We start from the raw sequence: 24,272 nt of genomic DNA, 5'->3' as shown, positions 1-24,272 counted from the left end.
AAACTAGTGGTTGGCCCGCCCTACGGGCGGGGTATACAATTTTATGAAAATATATTTATGAAGCATTTTAAACTGAAAAAGTTTTTTAAATTTTATGAAGCATTTTTTTAAAAATATATTCTAAAATCTATATTATCTCTTCGTTCTGGACAGGAGCGAGAAGCCACTCGACTTTGTTGGGAGCTCTCTCTGTCGGTATTACCACTGCACTCGGTCAATGACTCGAACCCAGCGGAAAAGAGTAAGAACATTTTGAGAATCCCGACACCATAATAAAATACTACCCTCAGGGGCAAACTAACAATATGTTTAGCTGACATATGTATAATGTTGGGTTGGCCTGTGGGGGCATTCCTAGAATTTAGATTCTTTTTTTTTCATGTTTGATTAAGGTGTTGTCGTTCTTTTATCTTAATGTGAGGTTGATTATATTTCTGCGTTTGAGATGCAGAGTTGTTTTTTTATTTATGTACCTTTAATGTTGAGCTTTATGTGTTTGTTTGTGAGTCCATCTTATAATGATGTGTTTATTTAATTGTATATTGGTCAAATAAGGTCTGAATATACGACCTGCTTAGCAGTGGGGGTGGAGAATAGGGCATGTCAAAATTTGATGTCTTGGATCCGTTTGTGTGAAGTTGATTTCCATTGTATTGTATTTAGGGGCATATAATTGGTGACTGGGTCAGGGCATGTAAGTGTCGGGTTGAAGGGGATGATAGCTTCAGCGTTGCCGTTAGTGGTAGTTGCTGACTTGGTTGTAGTTGGGATATTGTTTGTGGCTAGCTTTTCTTTTAACTTAGGGAACATGGTTGGTGCATGATCATACTTGAGATTTACCATTGTTTTATAGGAAGTGTATTCGTGTCAACATGAAAATAATTAAAAGTTAGTCTAATGATATCTACTTTGTTTTTTATTTGTCAAACATGTAAGGTAAATGTTGAACAACTGTTTTGGTAAATGTAAGGTAAATGTTGAACATTTGTCAAACAACTGTTTTTTATTTGTCAAACATGTTTTAGGTGGAAGAGTGCCTGGAGGTTGGAAACGGGTGCTTAGTAGCCACTGTCAAATATTTATCAAACTCATACAACTGAGTTTTAAATATAGTAGAACTCTGTTCTATCTTCCATTGGCATGTTTATGAGTTACTGTATTTATTCTCTATGATGAGGTTAGAAAACATGTTAACCGAGTATGATTATGTTCTTTCTTGACATGTACACACAAAAAAATAGAAAGTATATTCATAATGAAATTCAACATATGATTATAAATGTGTCAGGGACTGACGGGTCTAAAATTAAAAATTTACATTGAGGGAATCTGGTTGTTTTGGTACCAGAGTATTCTGAGAAAGCGAAGTATCTTGAACAGAGATGATCTCATCATCTTTCTCACATCTCGAGTACTCGTTTAGGATATCTCTGCTTCATTCAAATATCTAGTGATAGTGACATGGAAAACTTCATGATAATCTTATATCAAATTATAACCGTATCTTGAACAGGGATGATCATAATCTCTTACAAAAAAACATCATTTAAAATGTCACAAAAGAGTTTTCCAAGTCTCCAAATCTACACAACTCTCATGTGTCAGACAGATCATAACATTAGATTCATAGGTTACTTTAATGATGTTACTGATCAATCGAAAGAGATTTAAAATAATAGAATGAGAGTGATTATGCTTACATGATGAACACTATATGGTTGAAGATTAAGCCTATCTATAACTGATATCGTAGAGCCACTTCTCGTTCTCTTTCCAGCATCTGCTACCTCTGGATTTGCTTCCCTCCCGACCAAGCGTCTCCAAGTAGATTCCTATTTGAAAGCTAAATATCATTGTCGAGCACAGAATACAGAGAAATAAAATGTTATTACAGATCAAACACGGATTAAGACCACTGAGTCAAAGCCATGCTTTCACATTTTTGTTCTTTAGTTCCTAAGCAGAAGCGATCAAACAATCCATGGAAGTGGAAAGGATTAATACTTTACCTGCAACGTCAGAGATTTAGTCGCCTGCTTGGTCCTTGGCGTCTCTGTTTCTTCATCTTCTTGTAGCAGCCTAGATCCGCCATTGTTTGTGGTGTTAAGCTGATTCATACACGTTATACACGTCAGCATCATGAGCCTGAGTTCAAAGCCTGAGATCAAAGCAAAAAAGAAACAGTTTTTAGGGTTAATTTCGCATTAACTGTCTCTCTCTAGCTCTATTCTGTTTTATTCTCCTTCGCCCTTCAGAAGCTTTTTAGAGAATGAATGAAAATACAGTCTTTAGCCTATTTCGAACATCAATACAACCATGACTTCAACTCTGAGCAATGAAATTGGGAATTCACAATGATTAGAGGGTTTCACTGAGAAATAACAGAAGCTCTGATTTGGGAAAACTAAAAGGTTATCGCTCTGGCTCGCACACCATCTATATATACTCACTGAAGCTGAGAAAAACAGTAAGTAAAACTGCATTCAATAGGAAGGAGTGGGATGAGCGAGATTTCTGGATTAATTGTACGAAGGGTTACGTCGAGTTTGGCAAAGAAGGGGATTCGTAAAGTTTCTACTTTCCATTGTCAACATTGAATACAAATAAAAATCATAACAATTTTGGGCCAGTGTGAGGAAAAGTTAAAACCTAATGAATTTCAGAATTAAGAGCAAAGCCCATTTGACATAAGTGATCGAGAAAACAACTTTTGATGATTAATGAATGTGCTACGTGGAGTGTTTTGCCCCATGCTAGAATGATGATGTGGAGAGCTGAGCAGCCAGACAAGGCAACTTTATATATATAGATACAAAATATGAATTTTTAGAAACAATTTTTCTTTTAAATTTCAAAACATGGATTATTCTGCCAAGGAGAGAGTAATTAGTCTGGTTCATTTGGGTTGAATCGGTTTAGAAATGTGGTTCGATTTCTGATTAGTGATTTCGGTTTGATGATAAGTTTCAGTTAGTTGCGTTTTTAAACTCACCAGTGTACTAGTGACGGGTGGTTGCAATCTTGTTGGGGGAAAGAAAAAAGCTCGAAAAGCGGAGAGAAAATGGCGAGCCATCTCGTATTGCTTCTGATCATCTCTTTCGTTTTCTCCACTTCATCCTCCTCTCCGTCACCTCGTTTTCCTCGCCAAACTCTCCAGAGCCGAGCCAGAACCCAGCCGTCACGGGGAGGAGATCGAAACTCGTACCGATACGAGACGAAGTATTTCTCCCAGCAGCTCGACCACTTCAGCTTCGCGGATCTTCCGAAATTCTCGCAGCGTTACTTGATCAACTCCGATCACTGGACCGGCGCCTCTGAGCTCGGACCTATCTTCCTCTACTGCGGCAACGAAGGGGATATCGAATGGTTCGCTACGAACTCTGGATTCATTTGGGAGATCGCTCCCAAGTTTGGGGCCTTGCTTGTTTTCCCTGAGGTTCGTTGATGTTTTTTTGATTAGAGCCTATAAAGAAACTCGTTGCTGAATTTTCTTAGGGGTGTTGTGTTGTGGTGTGTGTAGCATAGGTATTATGGAGAGTCTATGCCTTATGGAAACAGGGAAGAAGCTTACAAGAACGCTACCACGTTATCGTATCTCACAACCGAGCAAGCTCTTGCGGATTTTGCTGTGTTTGTTACTGATTTGAAACGGAACTTGTCTGCTGAAGCATCTCCAGTTGTGTTGTTTGGAGGATCATATGGTGGAAGTAAGTCAAAGAAAGAATCATATGAATGTTTTTTTTTTTTTTTGGGAGTGAGTTTGTTGTTATTGATTGATGCAATGTTGTTAACAGTGTTGGCAGCATGGATGAGGCTCAAGTATCCTCACATTGCAATTGGAGCATTGGCTTCTTCAGCTCCGATTCTTCAGTTTGAAGATCTTGTACCTCCTCAGACGTTTTATGACATTGTATCTAATGATTTCAAGGTATAGTTTTTTTGTTTGTTTGTCTGGTTGGTTTTCTCTAGTTCTTATTGTGACTGTGTTTTTTTTTGGCTGGTAGCGTGAGAGTAGTAGCTGCTTTAGTACCATAAAGGACTCCTGGGATGCAATCATAGCTGAGGGTGAGAAGGAGAATGGTCTTCAGCAGTTGTCGAAAACTTTTCATTTTTGTCGGTAAGCAAGAAAAACTGTAGTTAGGTTTGATGGTCTGTTGTTATCTATTTGTATTTGAGCTAAATTGAGTGGTGTCTCTGTTTTTTTCAGGGCGTTGAACAGTACAGATGACCTTTCAGGCTGGCTGGATTCTGCTTATAGTTATTTGGCAATGGTGGACTATCCGTACGCTGCTGACTTTATGATGCCTTTGCCTGGGCATCCCATTAAAGAGGTAACACTATGATTTTTGTACTGACATATTCTCCAAACCATATAATAGTTTAGGCATTCGCTACTTCATCTGGATTGTTCATCTTTACATGAATGACCCTACGAGGCTATGCTTTAATGGCTCGCTTGTTGCATCCAGCCATTGTTCGAGTTCGTCCTTTGGAGTCCCTAGTTCAATAAGATTTTATCTTTCTTTCTGTAGGTCTGTAGAAAGATTGATGGGGCTAGTAGTGATGCTAGCATCCTAGAACGCATATATGCAGGAGTAAGTGTGTACTACAACTATACTGGGAAGGTTGGCTGCTTTGAGTTGGATGATGACCCTCATGGTTTGGATGGATGGAACTGGCAGGTCTGAAGAATAACTGCTATGTTTATCTTCCTTTTCCAGAAACTTAATGGTTAATCTCCTTATGCCTTGGGTTTCCAACAGGCGTGCACGGAGATGGTAATGCCCATGTCTAGTAGCCAAGAAAACAGCATGTTCACAACTTACGATTTCAATTACTCTTCATACAAAGAGGATTGCTGGAATACATTCGGAGTCAATCCAAGGCCTAGGTGGGTCACAACAGAGCTCGGTGGACATGTAAGACTTCTTCTTTGTTTTTTTTATAACTCAATATTCTTTGGATGGCCATGATCTGAATTTTTATTCTGTCACTCTCTTCTCCAATGTAAAAGGACATAGAGACCACATTGAAGTCGTTTGGAAGCAACATCATTTTCTCAAATGGTCTGTTAGATCCGTGGAGTGGTGGCAGGTAACGACCATTACTCCCTTCAGTCAGATCCCGAAAGCTATTTTTTTCAAAACTAATCTCATAATCGCGATGAGTGCTTGACTCGTAAAATGCAGTGTTCTGAAGAACTTATCCAGTACCATTGTTGCTCTTGTCACAGAAGAAGGTATAGCTAATAGCCTCACCAAAATATCTCCTGCCATAACTTGCCTGCTCTTCATTTTCATTTACTTTAACCTTTTGATACTAATATCAGTGGTCTACACTTGGTTGAATCGCATAAACCCACGATTCAAACCAATGCAATAAACATCATAATCATTATTTTCATCATCATCCATTCTCTTTTAGTCTCGCAACAAAGTATTGATCATGGTTCTCTTTTTTATCAGGTGGACATCATTTGGATCTACGACCTTCAACTCCAGAAGACCCAAAATGGCTAGTGGAACAGCGAGAAGCCGAGATACGGTTGATCCAAGAGTGGATCAGAACATATCGACTAGAAAAAGTAGCTCAGTTTTCTTTGTTAAAAAGTTCATGGTAAAATAACACATATCTAGTAAGAGAATGTTGTCTGTTAAAACGTTCTTGGTAAGATAACAATGTAAAAGAATATTCTCACTCAGTTCATGCATGCCCACAATAAAACTCAGAAGCTGCAAACGCTGTAACACATCGGTGTTTGAATAAATCTATGCAAAGCTCTCGGTGTTCACTACTGTGTTTGATAATTAAAATTTTGATTTGGGTTATTGAAAAAGTAATAAATACACGCAAACGAAGGAAATGTATACTATGGGCTGGCTACACACAAAAACACATCTGTCAAGTTAGTAAAGAATATCTTAATTAAAGAATCATAATCTCTCAATATTTAAATTTCAAACACATAATACTTGTCTTTAAGGGAAAGACAGAGAGTATGAAACATTTAATGATTAGTGAATTAAGAAAATCTAATTACTCTATAGTTCTTTTGCTTTTGAAAAGAGTCGAAATTTTTAGTTACCATATTTAATCACTTTTTTAAACTCCATAATGAAAAATATGGTTTTAGCCGCTTAAAACGAATATATGAAGCCCTTAAAAACGCTACCGCTGTTACTAAGTCCAATAGTATAATATTTTCACTAAATTAAACGGGACAGAGAGACGCAGTATCAGAACAGACCTCTTCATTGTTGCTGTCTGTGTGAGAGAGAGAGAAAAGTGAAGAGACTATCTATATAGTGGTGGTTCTGATCTCGAATATCGGAGACATTCGTTCGGGGGGGGTTCAATTGGTAAGCGGCGATGGCGACTTATAGTTCGGAGCGACTCCCGAGAACGCCGGCTACTACCAGATTAGCGATGACGCCTGGTTCTAGGGTTTTAAAAAGCCCTTTGAGTGAAGAAGTCATGTGGAAGCGCCTCAAGGAAGCTGGTTTTGATGAACAATCCATCAAGCAGAGGGATAAAGCCTCCTTAATCGCTTACATTGCCAAGCTCGAATCTGAGGTTTGCCACCCTTTTCTCAGTGATGAATTCTCCTTCTGTAAAATTGAATTGAAGGGTTAGCTTTGTGGGATTAGCTTGTGCCGTTAACGTTGAGTTCTGTTATTCATATGAATATAATTCTCCCGAATTACAGTGTATTATTAATTGCTTTGTTTATTAGAGTAATTGCTTTGGCTTTTTGGAAGTTTTAAAGTCTCGATTTTTGTTTCTCTTTTGAGCTTTGATTGTTTGAGATTGTTTATATTGGTCAGTTTCTTTTTTTTCGGTTCCTATTTCTTTATCATATTGAGATTGCTATACTGGATCATCAAATGCAGGTCTATGATTATCAACACAACATGGGTCTTCTCATTTTGGAGAAAGACCAACTCTTGTCCAAGTATGAAGAGGTTAAGGCCTCTGTGGATGAAGCCGACCTAGCACATAGGCGAGATCTATCTGCATATGTCTCTGCCTTGGCTGAATCCAAGAAACGAGAAGACGGTTTGAAGAAAGACGCTGGGATTGCTAAAGAGTGTATCTCTAGTGTAAGATCTTTTACTCTTGAGACCGAGAGGTTCTTCCAGATTTTGTTTTCTTATTTTTTTTTCTTTTGTCCTCAGCTGGAGAAGACTTTGCATGAGATTCGTGCAGAATGTGCTGAGACGAAAGTTTCTGCTGAGAGTAAAATGTCTGAAGCTCATACTATGATTGAGGATGCTCTTAAGAAATTTGCAGATGCTCTGAAGCAAAAATGCGTGCAGCTGAAGCTTTACAGTCAGAAGCTCATACTATGATTGAGGATGCTCTGAAGCAAAAATGCGTGCAGCTGAAGCTTTACAGTCAGAAGCTAACCGGTATCACCGGATTGCCGAGAGAAAATTGAAGGAAGCTGAAAGTCGTGAAGATGATCTTGCTCGGCGTCTTGCATCTTTCAAATCTGAGTAAGTTTTTCCTACTGTCTCGGTTAACTGCACTACTGGGCTTGTACTGTTGATGTCTAGTATTAAGCTGTGTTGGTTCATTTATTTCATGGTTTAGGTCTGAAACGAGAGAGAACGAGATTGTTATTGAGCGACAGACTTTGAGTGAGAGGCGAAAGAGCTTGCAGCAAGAGCATGAACGGTTATTGGATGCAAAAGCTTCACTAAACCAGCGAGAAGATCACATTTTTGGTAGATCCCAAGAATTAGCTGAACTTGAAAAGGGGTTACAGTCTGCAAAGACCAATTTTGAGGAGGAACGTAGAGCCTTGGAGGACAAAAAGTCCAGTTTGGAGATCCAATTAGCTTCGCTTGCTAAACGAGAAGTGGTTTGTATACACATAAGTGCCTTGTTATTATTTTTTTTTTTTTGCTTAACATGCTGACCAAAAAATTTATAGGAGGTATAATGTTTTTGTTTCATGTGTTATTTCCTTGTATAAACAGGCCGTCACTGAAAGGGAATCTTCATTACTTGAGAAAGAGCAAGAGCTGCTTGTTGCTGAAGAAAAAATTTCCAGCAAGGAATCTGTGAGTTTACTTGTTTAGTTCAACGTACCTTCTGTTTATCATTCATACTTTTTAGTTTTGTGCTCACTTGTTTGCGAGAGTTAAAGTACTTTTAAACAATCAATACAGGAACTGAGTCAGAAGGTCTTAGCGAATCAAGAAGCTATCCTGAGGAAAAGAAAATCGGATGTGGAAGCTGAGTTGGAAAGTAAGTGCACATTGGTGGAAAATGAAATCGAGAGCAAGAGACGGGCTTGGGAACTAAGAGAGGTTGATATCAAGCAGAGGGAGGACCTAGTTGGTGAAAAGGAACATGACTTGGAAGTTCAATCAAGGACAGTGGCAGAGAAAGAAAAGGATATAACAGAGAGGTCTTATAATCTTGACGAGAAAGAGAAGCATCTGAATGCTGTAGAGGAAGATATCAACCGTAAGACAAATCTACTGGAGAATGAGAAGGAACGGTTAAGAAAGTTAGACTTGGATCTGCAGCAGTCTTTGATTTCTTTAGAAGACAAGAGAAAACGCGCTGAGTCTGCAACGGAAAAACTAGAAGCCTTGAAGAGTGAGACAAGCGAATTATCCATTCTGGAGATGAAACTCAAGGAGGAGCTAGATGATATGAGGGGTCAAAAGCTTGAACTCCTGGCTGAAGCGGATAGAATGAAGGTGGAGAAAGCTAAATTCGAAGCTGAGTGGGAACACATTGACGTGAAAAGGGAAGAGTTAAGAAAAGAAGCTGAATACATTACTCGTCAAAGGGAGGCTTTCTCGATGTATCTCAAGGACGAGCGTGACAACATCAGGGAGGAAAGGGATGCGTTGAGAAATCAGCACAAGAAGGACGTGGAGGCGCTAAACCGAGAGCGCGAAGAATTCATGAATAAAATGGTGGAGGAACATTCAGAGTGGCTTAGCAAGGTACAGCGCGAACGTGCTGATTTCTTGTTGGGGATTGAGACGCAGAAAAGAGAGTTGGAGTATTGCATTGAGAACAAACGAGAAGAGTTGGAGAACTCTTCGAGGGAGAGAGAGAAGGCTTTCGAGCAAGAGAAGAAGTTGGAAGAGGAGCGTATACAGTCCCTCAAGGAGTCGGCGAAGAAAGACTTGGAAAATGTCCAAGTGGAACTAAAGAGGTTGGATGCGGAGAGGCTGGAGATCAAATTGGATCGTGAGAGGAGGGAAAGGGAGTGGTCTGAGTTGAAGGATTCGGTTGAGGAGCTAAAGGTTCAACGAGAGAAACTAGAGACGCAAAGGCATATGCTTCGATCTGAAAGAGAAGAAATCAGACATGAGGTTGAAGAACTGAAGAAGTTAGAGAATCTGAAAGTTACACTAGATGATATGTCAATGGCTAAAATGCAGCTGTCCAATTTAGAGCGTAGCTGGGAAAAAGTGTCTGCTCTGAAGCAGAAGGTGGTTGTTACACGGGACGAGGAACTAGACTTGCAAAATGGAGTCAGCACTGTGAGTATAGCGAAGATGGTTATATTAACTCAAACAATGGCTCAAGCCCTTCGTCCGCCATTCCATTTTCATGGATAAAGCAATGCACTAATCTGATATTCAAGACTCCTCCTCCAGAGACGTCGCTTCCAATGTATCATCATGAAGAAGGAGGAGGAGGATTGCCTTCAGAAAAGTTGAAGCTAGATTCATCGAAAAGAGAAGAAAAGGCTTACACCGAGGGGCTGACTATTGCAGTTGAAAGACTCGAAGCCGGAAGGAAAAGAAGAGGTAACAACGCATCTGGAAGTGACACTAATGAAACAAGCAATCACAAGAAGAGGAAACATGATGTTACCCGTGAAGCTGATCTGGAGAGGTAAAGTTCTGGTCGCTCATTAAATTTCTTTTCTTGTTACTAAAATTATGTGCATTTTCAATTTCGTCAGTGTAATTTCAAGCCCTCAGAATGTGCCCGAGGACAAACACGAACTGCCATCAAACCAAACCCAGGCACCACCAAGTGGTATGGTAGTCCTCAGTGAAATCGTGAAGATCACAGAAGTAACGTGTGAGACAGAGGTCATCAACGAAGTGTCAAACATTGACTGCTCAGATGATCCTTCCGAAGCAGGAACAAAGATGGTAGAGGAGGAGAAACAAGATAGTGATTGCAATCAGGTGGGTTTTTTCAACACACACAACCCTCTCGAGAGCAAAAATATTCTCATCACTAGTGGTAACTAATAAATACTTTTTCTCTCTTGCTGCAGACCGGGATAAAGGTGAAGGATTCTGACGATGGTGGCATTGTAACATGAGTTAGCTGACAGGAGGTATAAAGCATATAAGGTACGACCAAGTCTTCACAAATGATCCCCACATTTGAGAGAGTTTCAAAATTCACTAAGAAGAGTTATTGTTTCTCTTTTGTTTTTTTGCAGGAAACTCTATGAATCCTTAAGGGTTTGTTACTGTATTAGAGTTGAGTATGTAAATGGATTTGGTTGGTTTTAAAACTCTCTGGAGAGTGATTATTATTATTTGTGTTTTTTTTTTTCAGATTTTAAGTGAGTAGAGTGCTGGTAGGTAGATAAGAATCGTTGATTTAATGCGTGTTGCAGTGTTTGCCTGAGAAAATGATTTGTCGGTTTTCAAAGACTATGAGTTTGATTATCAGTTTCGGGTTTTTATTTGTTTGCTCTCTTCTGTCGATGATGGTGTCTTTTAGCCCAGCAGACAGTGAAGGAAAGTGAAAGGGCATTCTCTCTTATTTGTCTGTCACCGTCGCGGTTTCCAACTACGAGGATCTGATGGCCCGACCCAGTTTATAGTGTTTTGCATTTGAGCCTTGCCCATTATTTCATGAACTATAGAATTTTAAAGTCAAACTGAATTTGCCTAAAAGAGCCCCAGATCTTAGGTGACTTCCCCACGAAATAACATAGCAACTAGGTAGTAACCCGCGCCTTTCGCGGGATGAGATGGTTAGATCAGTAATTTTTCGAAAATATTAGAAAGTATATATATATAGTTTGGAATTTGGGTTTTGTGTGTTTTTTTTTTGTGTTTAATCTTGGTGGTACTGATTTTACGGCATATACATCACTGAAATAGAAACATATGTAAATCCTTTATTTTAGTGACATGTAAAAATTTACTGGAACATAAGAGTAAACACAAAACATGTTACCTGACAATTGCGAAAGCATGTAATCATTTATTTTATCCATTTCATCATTTGTGGGAGTGAGAATGGCTCGATGTCTATACAATCCTTAAATGTTGAGGTTTGAAAAGCTTGTCCATAAACCTCTTTTTCTATATAATTATTATTATACAATTTGATTTTCATATGCATGATTTTTTTATAATACATACCTTCCTCGTAGGTCATTGACTTCAAACATGTAAGGATTCCACAGAACTTGGCTGTATTCGTTGAACCATGTAAGAAGAACTGATTTTGTGTATAATATCTAATTCGAGTAAGATAAATATTATTAATATCTAATCAAAATTATATGTACGTAAATATTTGTGTAATCACACTTATATATTTCTTTGCATAGGTTTTATGTATAAATATTATTAATATATAATCAAATTATTATGTACGTAAATTTTTGTGTAATCAAACTTGTTCTATATTTCTTTCTTTGCATCTTACTCTCGAACTCATTTTGTTTATCTCTCTCTCTCTCTTCTCCCTCTCTCTCTCTCTCTCTCTCTCTCTCCTCTCTCTCTCTCTTCTCTCTCCCTCTCTCTCTCCTCTCTCTCTCTCTCTCTCTCTCTCTCTCTCTCTCTCTCTCTCTCTCTCTCTCTCCTCTCCTCTCTCTCTCTCTCTCTCTCTCTCTCTCTTTCTCTCTCTCTCTCTCTCTCTCTCGTCTCTTCTCTCTCTCTCTCTCTCTCTCTCTCTCTCTCTCTCTCTCTCTCTTCTCTCTCTCTCTCTCTCTCTCTCAGTTTTATCAGTATTGATGAGTGTTTAAAAAAATAAAATTAAGATTTTAACATATTTTTATTTTAAACATACGAATCGTATTAATGCCCGCACACGGGCATTAATACGATTCTTATGTTTTATGTATAAATATTATTAATATCTACTCAAATGTTTTATGTATTATTAAAACTAAATTTGTTCTTCAGATGTTTTATGTATTATTCATATTAAATATGTATTATTCAAATAAGATTCATATGTTTTATGTATTACTAAAACTAAATTTTGTTCTCCATTCAGTCTTTGTGGTTCAAAACTATAAGCCTTTTAGACATTACACACCAACTTAACTTTGAGGTTTAAATTATTATCATATACTTTGAAATATGAAATAATAAATCATGCATGTGCGGGCATCGTTATGATTTATATATGCATGTATAGCTATTATTATTAGTGCAGTGGATCGTAATTATATTTCACTCTCGTTGTATCTTTGTATCTTACTCATTTAGGTTTATCCACATATAAGTCTCTCTCTCTCTCATCATAAACCTTTTAGTTTTTTGAAAAAGATAAAAAGGTAATTACGATCATATCATGTGTGCGGGCATTCATATGATTCATATATTACCCCTTTATATATATTAGTATAAATATAAGTAGATTGTAATTCTTTCTCAATCTCTATGTATCATTATGTCTAATTCATATACTTACATGTTACGTTATTATTATAAGTGCATAGTGGATCGTAGTTTTCTTTTTCTCTCTCTCTCCTCTCTCTCTCTCTCTCTCTCTCTCTCTTCTCTTCTCTCTCTCTCTCTCTCTACATGGTGGGAAGGTCACGTTTAACCGTATAAACAAAACCAAAAAAAAACAAAAAATTAACATTAAACACTAAAACTATACCCTAAACCATGGACAAAGCTTAACCCTAAATTCTTGATATACACTAAACACTAACATCTCTCTCTCTCTCTCTCCTCTCTTCTCTCTCTCTCTCTCTCTCTCTCTCTCTCTCTCTCTCTCTCTCTCTCTCTCTCTCCTCTCTCCTACATGGATGGGAAGGTCACGTTTTCTTCTCTTTTTTTTTTTGTAGGATCTGGTCTGGTGTTGAAAGCCATGTTTTTATTGTTGAAGAAAGAAGAAATCTTCTCCTTTAATACATAAATGAAAAATATTAGTAGCTGCCAAAAGACGAAATTTTTTAACAATTTAAAACCGTCACAACAGAGTAAATCATAAACATTAAACACTATACCCTAAACCCTTGGACAAAACTTAAACCCTTGGGTAAAAATCCAAACACTAAACCCTAAATTCTTGGATATCCCTTAAACCCTTGGCTAAATCCTAAACACTAACTGTAAACTCTTGGGTATACCCTAAACACTAAATCTCTCTCTCTCTCTCTCTCTTTCTCTCTCTCTCTCTCTCTCTCTCTCTCTCTCTTGGTATCCCCTTCATCGTAAACCTTTTTTTTTTGAAAAATATAAATGTAAACATTCTTTTAATTCATTGATTATCTTTTAACTACCACAATTTTTATTTTTATGGAATATTTCCGAGTTTAATATTTTATCATGAATTTTTCTTGGGTGAATTACCAACTAATCATAGTTTGCCAATTAATGTACAGTTTTTTAGAAATATAATAATAAAAATAATAATAATTTGTGTTAAGTTTTTAAAATAAATGAAAAAATATTAGTACCTGCCAAAAGATGAAATTTTTTTAACAATTTTAAAACCGTCACACAAAGAGTAAATCATAAACATTAAACACTATACCCTAAAACCCTGGACAAAACTTAAACCCTTGGATAAAAATAAAATACTAAAACCCTAAAATTCTTGGATATCCCCTAAACCCTGGGTAAATCCTAAACACTAAACTGTAAACTCTTGGGTATACCCTAAACACCAAATCTCTCTCTCTCTACTCTCTCTCTCTCTCTCTCTCTCTCTCTCCTCTCTCTCTCTCTCTCTCTCTCTCTCTCTCTCTCTCTCTCTCTCTCGGTATCCCCTTCATCGAAACCTTTTTATTTTGAAAAATATTAAAAATGTAAACATTCTTTTAAGTTATCGATTATCTTTTAACTACCACAATTTTTATTTATATGGAAATGTTTCCTAGTTTAATATTTTATCATGAATTTTCTTGGGTGAATTACCAATTAATCATAGTTTGCCGATTAATGTACAATTTTTTAAATATAATAATAAAATAATAATAATTTGTGTTAAGTTTTTAAAAAAAAAGAAATTATATTATTAGCTGCAAAAAGATGAATTTTTAACAATTTTAAAACCGTCACACAAAAATTAAATCATAAACACTAAACACTATACCCTAAACCCATGGACAAAGCTTAAACCCATGGGTAAAAATCCAAACACTAAACCCTAAATTCTTGGATATACACTAAACACTAAAATCTCTCTCTCTCTCTCTCTCTCTCTCTCTCTCTCTCTCTCTCTCTCTCTCTCTCTCTCTCTCTCTCTCTCTCTCTCTCTCTCTCTCTCTCTCTCTCTCTCTACATGGATGGAAGGTCACATTTTCTTTCTTTTTTTTTGCAGGGTCTGGTCTGGTGTTGTAAGCCATGTTTTTATTGTTGAAGAAAGAAGAAAGGCTTGTTGCCTTGTTTGTGCATTATCTCTTAGTTTAAAGGAAAGAGCTCACACCTAAAATTCTGAACTATTTACTTATTTCCTGTTTCTTCTATATATATTTTTATTTTTATAAAAATCCTTTCGAGAAAAGAAATATATTCACAAACTCTCCCTATAAGGAAAAATATATACAACTTACTGCCAATAATGGAATGAAACCCATTAGTATTATTCTTATATGTCTTTCTATATGTAGATTTCAAAATTATTTTTTCTTTTTCTTTAAGATAATTGATGATGCATTATGTAGTTAGAGTTAGAGCTGTGCAAATCAAAACCAATTATGTAAGCAAACCAATTATGTAAGCAACTGATGATTTGGTTTGAGATGTGCAAATCAAACCAAATCAAACCAGTTTGATTTGGTGTGATTTGTTTATAAGATATGGTTTACGGTCTAGATTTATCTAAATTTACACGTAATGACTATAATTATTACTTTTTTTTTACTTATCTATGTAACAATTGTAATTGAAAAGTCAAAAAGTGTTTTAATTTATATTATCGAGGTTACAATCTAAGCTGGTCACACTAAGCTTTTGTTACAATCTGGTTTATGCAAACTATAATTTTTATTTGTGTTTTTAATAAAGTAATTATAGTGTTTTAGTTTATATAGTTGCAATATTATTGCTAATAAGAAAGGCAATACAAAAGTAAATGCAAAATTAGATTATGTTAAATAGATATCTTATAAGTTCGAAGTTTAGATATTTAACATTTTTTTTACTGATTTGAGACTTGGTAAGCAAGAAAAATATTTAGTAGGTAAATATGGTAAGCAAGAAAAAAAATTATAATTTTTTTACTGATTCAATTAAATGCAAAAAACTTTACATACACAATGTCCTTGTATGTATTAAACAAACATATGTGTTTTACAGAATCTGCTCGATATTATTATAATGCAATGTGATCTAAGCCAATGAAGTAGTTAAACAAATGTGTTTTCTTGCACTGTACGTCTATTTAACTTCTTTCTATAACCTTACTTGACAAAAAAGAGAAGAGAACCCTTTTATTAGTTGAAGCTGTTGTTTCGGTTATTAAACTTCCGCGAAGAAGACACACATAGTTCTTTATTTTTTGCTTCAAAGAATTCATACAACATATAACTTACATACATGAAACATCAGTGTGCACAAATAACCAAACTATAGCATACAAAAAAATACATGACAGTCTATCAAACTTGACTATAATGTTACTGCTTCGTTCAATCCAATGTTGGCTATGCAGAGAAGCAAATGACTCCGAATATTACTTACATAAAAACTATGGTTATACCATAGCAGCAAATGTTTGATCACAATGCAAGACTTCCTTTGAATAGCAACAAATCACCATAGCTGCAATTGTTTCACCCACTTGCCTTGTCAAAATACACGACTTCCTTTGAATGTTTGATCACAACTTGATTACTAACGTAATGCTTGCGAGAAACAGGGATATAAACATCAGCTCCACGAGCAGCTCGGTTCTACAAAAACATGAAAATTGTAGATAATTATGGTCGACCTATAGAACAACAAAAAATAAGTATAGAGACTATGAAAAACATAAAGTTTATTCTTCGTAAACGTATCAAATCTTTTCCTTCTCTCTCTCAAATCTTCCATAGTTACTCGGGACTGATGTTTGCTCGTCCCTTAGCTCTCCCTTAGCTCTCCGTGTTTGCTCGTCCCTTAGCTCTCCCTGTTTGCAAACGGCAAACTCATCCGATTTGGCCTTCGCAACTGAAGTTCAAGCCAGTTGTATGTTCTCCCTAACTTTTGTCCTCCTCGTCTACGCTAAGGGCTGCCTCATCGATCTCGAGGTCAAGAACACGCGACAGAAGACGGCAAGACTCGAAGGGAGAGAACGATGACTCGGATCCTTCCATCATCGAGAGGTAATGCTTCAAAGTGTTTCTGCTTCGTGGTGGTGAGTTTCGTACGATTTTATCCACATGCTGAGATGGGAATTCAAACCATAAGTTGGAAATGTAGTTGTTTCTAAATGTTTAACATCAACGCAACACAAAACGAATGTACAAACAAACAGTTCGCGCATGAATGAAAAAAAAATTGGTTACGTTTCTTGTAATGGAAGCAAATAAGGAAACAAAGTAAAGAATTAAATGATCCGTTTTTCTTAAACTCCCTCACAGAGTGACACGTGGATCCGAGCCTTCTCATGCATTCTCACCAAAATCGTTTAAGAAAGCCTTAAAAATACTTCTCCTTTAATATAGGGGGATATATAGTATTTGATATTTATGTCTGGCTGTAGATGATATTCGAGTTTCATGCTTTTTTTTTAGAATTTCATGCTTGCTTCTAAGGTTTCAGAAATTTTGATTATTTGAATTTTTTTTTAAAAAAATTTCAGTCTTTTAGAACATTGCTGAGGTCAGAGTCTTGTTAGACTATAGTGTGTGCAAGAATAATTATCTCTTGTCACTTTTGTTTTGCAATTGTTTTTTTGCCTTTGAAATGTATGAAGTATGATGTGGGCCATGTGGTTAATCGTATGTGCTAACACCAGAAAGCTATGGCGAGGAACATATTGAGTGTGAAATGGGTGAAGAAATCGGCATTCATTTGTGGGTTTCCCCGCTTAATGAGTGACAGCTTATTTCTACTTTGCAACTTGAGGATATTTATTCTTAATTATAAACTCGTTCCGTTTCATATTAAGTGTCGTTTTAAAGAATTTTTTTCGTTTCAAAATAAGTGTCGTTTTTTTCTATTGGTTGAATTGTATCGGTAATGATATTTTTTATATTGAAAATATGCAAAATTAAATGCTTTCTTAATCCGTGTGCACAAGTCTAAAAACAACACTTATAATGAAACAGAGGGAGTACTAATTGTTATTTAATTAAGCTAAAATAATCTAAACCCCACTATCTTTGGTCTTTGGACCGACGCATTCCCCTCCTATCCTGGTTCAAACCCTTAAAACTACCAATTTCTGTAATCATCTCCAAGTAATCGATATGTTCTTGGAATTCTTATGAATTTATCTATAGAATATAATTTTTAAAGGTATATACATTTTTTTGCTAAATAATGGTATATACCTGAGGAGGAGTTTATCATAAGAACTCCAAAAACATATCGGTCACTTGGATCTAATTTCCGTTGGAAATAATTATTTACGTTGTTCTAATTTTCGGCAAAAAAAAAAAATCCGGCCAAACAAGTGAAACTGTTTTGTAAAAAAATTGGATACCGAAGAAAAAGTCATTGAACTTCTAGATATAAGAGGAGACGTAAAACTTCATGCAAAAGGATGTCATGATTATCTCATGATTACGTTATAGTAACATGTTTTATGGGAGTATTAAAGTAGTTTTTAGATATAGTGTATACTTGTCACGAGAGTCATATCATAGAAGTGGAACTCACTTTCTTTTTCTTCATCTTTAATTTAGAATACTTCCAAAAATAAATGGATCCTGAAAAAGTACCATTAGGAGAAAATCATAGAAGAAAGAAAGATGCCTTGATATATATTACAGTGACCTTCCTCTTCTTAACCTTTATCATCTTTGTTTGACAATTGTCTTTCTTCTCGAAAAGTTGTTTTTAATGGATCATTCAAATTTAGTCAATCTTGTAGTTGTATGTATTATCATCTAAATGATATGAATCCTGGATAGGGTTTCACAGATCCTTGAATACTATATGAGCAGAATATATATATGGTTTTACAAATATGAGTTCAATAACAAATGTTTTTAATAGGCTAAAAGTTCTCCTAATTCAGGCATGTCAAGCTCCAAAATAATTGCAAACCACAGTTTCTTATATTCCTAGGATTATTAACACAAACGTTATGGTTATTATTAAAAATTAGGACACGACAAACTAAAAGAACCCTAGGCTGTATTAAGCAAAAAAAAGGATGAGTTAGCCAGCGTAAATGTCATGTTCATATATATGCATGGTAAATTGGCAGTGACATTATAAGAAGCTCAATAATAATGGGTTCGGGGTTGAGGGTTGAGGGTTGAGGGTTCGGGTTCGGGGTTCGGGATTCGGGTTCGGGGTTCGGGTTTCGGGTTTCGGGTTCGGGGTTCGGGGTTCGGGGTTCAGGGTTCGGGGGTTCGGGTTCAGGGTTCGGGGTTCGGGGTTCGGGGTTCGGGGTTGAGGGTTGAGGGTTTGGGATTCGGGGTTCGGGGTTCGGGGTTCGAGGTTCGGGATTCGGGGTTCGGGCGATTGGAAGAGAGACGGACTGAGATAGAGCAGACTTTGAGTAGATGCACCGTCGAACTGATTGTGGAGGATCTATAGCGGAATTGCGGAAGGAGATTTCCGAGAGGGAGAGACGGGGAAGATGAAAGCAAAGAGAGACTATCTGATTGCAGGTAAAATTTTTTAAATTTTTTTTTTATTTCTATCAGATCACCCGGTAATTTATCAAGGATAGCATAGTAATATTATGTATTAAAGACGCCGTATATCGTTCCGTTAGGGTTAAAAGGCTATTCTTCTAATTAGTGTTTTTTTCATGGCTATAACTCCTAATTCCTCAATATTTTAAGGGGTTTAATACTTTTATGGGAAGACCAATATATGTTTCTTATTAGTGTTGTTGAAATCTGAATACCTGTTTTTTATCACCCTTAGTTTCAAAGTTCAAACTTCATTTAACTTTTCCATAAATAAAGATATTTTATCCATGACGATACATCAAAAAGCATATAAACACGGTGAATAATACCTCAATAATTTGAAGACTTTACGTTTCTCCAAGTGCTTTGACTTAACCTTTAACTAACCATTACAAGTCAAGTCAATTTGTTTTTGTTTCCTCTAGAAGCCTTTTGCTCATATATATAACTTATATATATAAGCTTTTATAATATAAGCTTGCTCATATATATAACTTATATAATATAAGCTTGCAAATAACCAATTTAAAGTTACAACTCAATTTGATAAAAAAAAAGAAGAAGTTAAAATTCAATGCATGCAGCATGCTTATGAGTTGCAAAATTTTAATAGGTTAGTCACGATGTTAAGGAACTATATTCAATCGTATTTCACTTGTTTTGCAAGAAACTAAATTAATAAACAATACACCCAATTGACCAATATTTATTTTACATGAAAGATTAGAGAAAAACAATCTTAACCATATACGTTTATACAATAAGGTCCAAAGATTGTGACGCCAAATAATAAGAGGTGGCGAGTTTTCTTGTTCCCATAATCTCAGCTGCCGTGGAAAATAAGTGTTATTAGTAAATTCATTATTAAATTTATAATTGCTAGATTTATAACATCCTTATCAAATCTTTGATTAAATTTTGATTTCGGGTCCATTGAACAGGCGTCACAAGGCTCAATATTAATACTGCATGATTGCTAAGTGGCTGCATGTTTAAATGAATTAACAAACCCTTTTATCAATTAATTATTGTACCCTAAGTTTGAAGCTTTGTCATCTTATAATCCCTTTAATTAAACAAAAAAAATTGTTTTGAGGTGATAGACCATGCATATATCAAACATGACCCAGAAAACTATTAATATCCATAGACATGATAGTGGTAAATTTTCTCGAGGGTTGGCAAAATTTTGTTCACCAACCATAACAGAATTCACTCTCACAAAATTCAACATCTCTACCTTTCTTTTCATCTCTTTTGGTACATATCATTAACTCCTATCCTTTTCAAAAGGGTAAATATTAAATAGCAAGTGATTCACCATCCACCAAATGTGATTCTGTGATTGGTGATGCTTTTTGGATAGTATGTATTTGAATATTTATCTTGGATATTCTATTTGTTTTTTTATTTCGATTAGCGAATACTAAGCTGCTATTGCTACTCTTTTGTCAAATTATTCATGCTTTGTTTTGATCTTTAAGTTGATCTAAAAAATTGTATGTTAAATGTTTTTTTTATTGGCATAATTAACAACGACGATGGCCTATCCGTTATCAAACTATCAGAACAACTTCAGTTAGACGGTACATAAAAAATCAAAACAGCAGTCTTCTCATGTTATTCAAGTGGTATCTATATATATATATATATACTGATATTGACCAGTGAGATATTGTTCAATAGGATATTTGTGCTATATAAATTAATTATAAATTCTTAGTTAATTCACACATTTCCATCACCAAACATTCGGAGTTTTTGTCTCTAGCTATCTCGACAACATATAATACATCACTCATATGTACCATACTACAAAATCAGCTAATAGCCAATACATTGAATGTATATATACGTACGTAGTACATACAAGTCTAATTCAGTCACTTATTGGTCCAAAGTTTTGAAATATTGAATTATTTCATTATTATTGATGACCAGGTTTTGTCTTTCTTTCTTTTTGGCATCGACCAGGTCTTATCACATGCATGCAATAAAAGTACACATAATCGGTCTTTCTTTCTTATTCGTAAGTTGTCATGCAACTTGGCCTTCAAGCTTTTGTGAAATCTTATGTAATAAGTGTAACAATGCAAAAAAAAGGTGTAACAATGCATATATACACATAATACATATATACACAGAATAATCCATTTTCACTCCATTATAATAATCGATTAAAATGTATTTGCAATGTTGTAGCCATGTACTATATACTATATTTTTTTGCCAAATGATTTACTATTTATATTAGATAAGTAAATCATACTTCCTAAGGACCTAAACTGCGGATCAGATATTATCAAAGATTAGACAATTTTAAATAATCAACTATTCTCGCTAGGAACGAAATTCTATAGCGTCCAATATCATACAATAATTATTATTATGCGTATAAATTTACTAGACGTATAAATTTATTATTATAGCGGGATTAAAAAAAATAACTGACACTGCAAGTCATAAACAGTGATAATACAACGATTAATTTTTACATAAAGCTGTAGTAGCCTATATAGGATACACTTCCTAATACAAAATAAAAATGATTATAAACTTATAATTAATGCAACTCATGCAATCATATACTACAAAATACATTCCATGTCTATCAATCTTAGTATTTCAACTTAGCGCTTTCAAATTCATTAATTTTTTTAAAAATTAGATCATCCATATTAATGGAATTAATGTAATAAAATATTTCATATGATCACAGCCTCAATATTGGGGGAAGAGGAAGTAAGAGACGAAGAGTCAAAGGGTGGGGTGGCTAAGAAAAAAATACTCCCTCCGTTTCATATTAAGTGTCGTTTTAGAGAATTTTTTTCGTTGCAAAATAAGTGTCGTTTTAGAATTTCAATGCAAAATTTATTAACTTTATTCTCCATTCTATTTTTCTATTGGTTGAATTGTATCGGTAATGATGTTTTTATATTGAAAACATGCAAAATTAAATGTTTTCTTAATCCGTGTGCACAAGTCTAAAACGACACTTATAATGAAACAGAGGAAGTACCATTTATGGGATTTAATTAATGTTACATATAATGTGTGGGGATAATTAGAAAAAGTTTCTTAAAACAAAACATATTTCTTAATTAAATTAATAATAATATCGAATCGATCTACAGATGCTGATGTAGAAGCGAAGACAAGGGAGAAAAACACTAGTCTTCCCCTTCTCTGTCATTTCTAAATCCTACTAATATTTTATCACCCTATTTTCATCAAAATTTTCAATTCCATAAAGTAACTTTTGATTCATTTTTGTTTGTTTTAATTCCTACTTTTGACATCTTCATCACATGAAGGACTATCTCCTCCAGCTATTATATACTCTCTCTCTTCTTTTTATTTTCTTCATTCACATATACTTTTCTCCATTACACACATTTCGATGTATGTATATAAGAGAACCTCACACACACACACAATCACACACCATCTCCCCCTTCTCCTCATCAGCATAACTGAGAAAGAGAGAAAGATACAACAAGAAGATGGGAAGAGCACCGTGTTGTGACAAGGCAAACGTGAAGAAAGGCCCTTGGTCTCCTGAAGAAGACGCAAAACTCAAAGATTACATCGAGAATAATGGCACAGGAGGGAACTGGATCGCGTTGCCTCAGAAGATCGGTATATACCTAAATTTACTTCTAATTTAAAATCTGAGAAAAAAATAATCAATTAGTTTGAGATGGTTTGTATAGTCTATAGCAAACGGAATTTTCCTGTGTATATTTGTGCGTTGATATATATATATATATATTATATTTGCACAATATAGGTCTAAGAAGATGTGGGAAGAGTTGCAGACTAAGGTGGCTCAACTATTTGAGACCAAACATCAAACATGGTGGCTTCTCTGAGGAAGAGGACAACATCATTTGTAATCTCTATGTTACCATTGGTAGCAGGTACTATATATTACGCCCTTATAGGTCAATATCATTATTTAACAGTCTTGAATTGGATCAGAACTTTTAATGTTTATACATGTTCAAATTTTTATTTTTTAAAGGTGGTCTATAATTGCTGCACAATTGCCTGGAAGAACAGACAACGATATCAAGAACTATTGGAACACGAGGCTCAAGAAGAAGCTTCTTAACAAACAAAGAAAAGAGTTCCAAGAAGCTCGGATGAAGCAAGAGATGGTGTTGATAAAGCGACAAGAACAAGGACAAAGCCAGAGTAGTGCTAGTAGGGATCTTTATTTGAACAACATGTTTGGATCATCACCATGGCCATTACTACCTCAGCTTCCCTCTCCTCACCATCAAGTACCTCTTGTCATGATGGAACCAAGAAGCTACGATTACTATCAAATGACACCGTCTTGCAACTTCGAACAAAAGCCAATGATCACACTCAAGAACATGGTCAAGACTGAAGAAGAACCGGAAAGAACAAACCCTGATCATCATCACCCTGAAGATTCTATCACAAACCCTTTTGATTTCTCCTTCTCTCAGCTTTTGTTAGATCCTAATTACTACCTGGAGTCAGGAGGAGGAGAAGGAGAGCTCGCGATCACGAGTAGCAGCACAAACTCTCCATTACCAAATTACACAAGTGCTGATCACCATCAACAACATGAGATTCTTCAATGGTTTGGGAGTAGTAATTTTCAGACAGAAGCAATCAATGATATGTTCTTAAACAACGACATAGCGAATCTTGAGACCAATGAGAACACAAGATTCTGTGGAAACTCGCCAGTAGCCGGAGCTGCAGCAGCTTTAGCCGGTGGAACGACGAGTACATCGGCGGATCAAAGCACAATAAGTTGGGAGGAGATAACCTCTCTTGTCAATTCCGATGATGCAAGTTACTTCAATGGGTTAAATCATGTGTAACTTTTTTTTTTTTGTAAAATTTTATTTTGACTAATATATAAAGAGGTTTTTGTATAAATGTGGGTTTTATAAGGGACTGGTCAGAAAAAAAACATATGGATTTAGATTAATATTCATGTAGACAATTTTTATTTAAGTTTCGATTCAGCTTTATTCACGACCAATATATATGATCTCTTGAGTTTCTATGATTATTGCTTTTACAAAAGTAAGAGATATTCTACCTATAAGCTTCTTTCCTTTTCCCCTTAATTCATTAGGTCTTCAGATTTTTTAGAAGATCTTTGCAGATTACAATACATTTGACACAAAAGAAGAAAACAACTATGAATCTAAATTTGAGAGCCTAAAAGAGGATTGCCTTTTAAACGCACCAACATCGATCATCAAATACTCATTATAAAATGTCATATTTCAAG

General features: G+C 35.5%; 4 protein-coding genes and 1 long non-coding RNA gene across 9 annotated transcripts; 4 read left to right on the top strand and 1 right to left on the bottom strand.

Moving 5' to 3' along the window:
• The first annotated feature begins 26 nt into the window (after positions 1-26).
• On the top strand, positions 27-1,215 carry LOC130512790 (uncharacterized). Its single transcript, XR_008946377.1, has 2 exons — positions 27-241; positions 1,026-1,215. It is a non-coding gene; the product is annotated as an uncharacterized LOC130512790 (long non-coding RNA).
• Positions 1,216-1,289: 74 nt separating this feature from the next.
• Positions 1,290-2,617, bottom strand: LOC130512789 (uncharacterized). 4 transcript variants are annotated; one of them, XM_057011122.1, is made up of 3 exons: positions 2,010-2,588; positions 1,701-1,832; positions 1,290-1,447 (listed from the first exon to the last, which is right to left on the bottom strand). In XM_057011122.1, exons 1-3 carry the CDS (start codon positions 2,139-2,141, stop codon positions 1,436-1,438), a joined length of 276 nt encoding a protein of 91 aa, XP_056867102.1. In that variant the 5' UTR covers positions 2,142-2,588; the 3' UTR covers positions 1,290-1,435. The 4 variants fall into 4 exon arrangements, 2 of the variants coding, with proteins under 2 accessions (XP_056867102.1, XP_056867101.1); XR_008946376.1 differs by lacking the exon at positions 1,290-1,447 and having other exon boundaries at positions 1,523-1,843; positions 2,010-2,158; positions 2,451-2,583; XM_057011121.1 differs by lacking the exon at positions 1,290-1,447 and adding an exon at positions 1,523-1,583.
• A 380-nt stretch (positions 2,618-2,997) lies between these two features.
• On the top strand, positions 2,998-5,794 carry LOC108856922 (uncharacterized). Of its 2 annotated transcripts, XM_018630825.2 has the most exons (10): positions 3,000-3,436; positions 3,521-3,707; positions 3,795-3,928; positions 4,005-4,117; positions 4,208-4,331; positions 4,533-4,682; positions 4,764-4,919; positions 5,015-5,094; positions 5,190-5,239; positions 5,466-5,794. In XM_018630825.2, exons 1-10 carry the CDS (start codon positions 3,062-3,064, stop codon positions 5,618-5,620), a joined length of 1,524 nt encoding a protein of 507 aa, XP_018486327.2. In that variant the 5' UTR covers positions 3,000-3,061; the 3' UTR covers positions 5,621-5,794. The 2 variants fall into 2 exon arrangements, with proteins under 2 accessions (XP_056866240.1, XP_018486327.2); XM_057010260.1 differs by having other exon boundaries at positions 2,998-3,436; positions 3,521-3,928.
• A 410-nt stretch (positions 5,795-6,204) lies between these two features.
• LOC108863095 (protein CROWDED NUCLEI 4) lies at positions 6,205-10,686 on the top strand. The gene is given in 11 exon segments (XM_057010259.1): positions 6,205-6,573; positions 6,891-7,100; positions 7,176-7,295; positions 7,363-7,496; positions 7,594-7,864; positions 7,983-8,066; positions 8,175-9,516; positions 9,519-9,870; positions 9,941-10,172; positions 10,265-10,344; positions 10,438-10,686. Coding segments are annotated over 10 exon segments (2,997 nt in total). The 5' UTR covers positions 6,205-6,369; the 3' UTR covers positions 10,313-10,344; positions 10,438-10,686.
• Positions 10,687-22,325: 11,639 nt separating this feature from the next.
• Positions 22,326-24,041, top strand: LOC108861751 (transcription factor RAX3). Its single transcript, XM_018635699.2, has 3 exons — positions 22,326-22,630; positions 22,782-22,911; positions 23,016-24,041. The coding sequence occupies exons 1-3, from the start codon at positions 22,495-22,497 to the stop codon at positions 23,851-23,853; spliced, it is 1,104 nt and encodes a 367-aa protein (XP_018491201.2). The 5' UTR covers positions 22,326-22,494; the 3' UTR covers positions 23,854-24,041.
• The last annotated feature ends 231 nt before the right edge of the window (positions 24,042-24,272 follow it).

This window comes from Raphanus sativus, chromosome 5 (assembly GCF_000801105.2).
Source record: "Raphanus sativus cultivar WK10039 chromosome 5, ASM80110v3, whole genome shotgun sequence".
In the NCBI taxonomy this organism is placed as follows: domain Eukaryota; kingdom Viridiplantae; phylum Streptophyta; class Magnoliopsida; order Brassicales; family Brassicaceae; genus Raphanus; species Raphanus sativus.
This window is presented reverse-complemented; position numbering and strand designations above follow the sequence as displayed.

Coding starts and splice junctions, on each gene's coding strand:
- LOC130512789 (XM_057011121.1), bottom strand. CDS start 2,141: ATGATGCTGACGTGTATAACGTGTATGAATCAGCTTAACACCACAAAC. Junction 1,833..2,009: donor CTAAATCTCTGACGTTGCAG/GTAAAGTATTAA, acceptor GCTTTCAAATAG/GAATCTACTTGGAGACGCTT. Junction 1,584..1,700: donor AACCATATAGTGTTCATCAT/GTAAGCATAATC, acceptor AGAGTTGTGTAG/ATTTGGAGACTTGGAAAACT.
- LOC108856922 (XM_057010260.1), top strand. CDS start 3,062: ATGGCGAGCCATCTCGTATTGCTTCTGATCATCTCTTTCGTTTTCTCC. Junction 3,437..3,520: donor CCTTGCTTGTTTTCCCTGAG/GTTCGTTGATGT, acceptor TGGTGTGTGTAG/CATAGGTATTATGGAGAGTC. Junction 3,929..4,004: donor TTGTATCTAATGATTTCAAG/GTATAGTTTTTT, acceptor TTTGGCTGGTAG/CGTGAGAGTAGTAGCTGCTT.
- LOC108861751 (XM_018635699.2), top strand. CDS start 22,495: ATGGGAAGAGCACCGTGTTGTGACAAGGCAAACGTGAAGAAAGGCCCT. Junction 22,631..22,781: donor CGCGTTGCCTCAGAAGATCG/GTATATACCTAA, acceptor TGCACAATATAG/GTCTAAGAAGATGTGGGAAG. Junction 22,912..23,015: donor TATGTTACCATTGGTAGCAG/GTACTATATATT, acceptor TATTTTTTAAAG/GTGGTCTATAATTGCTGCAC.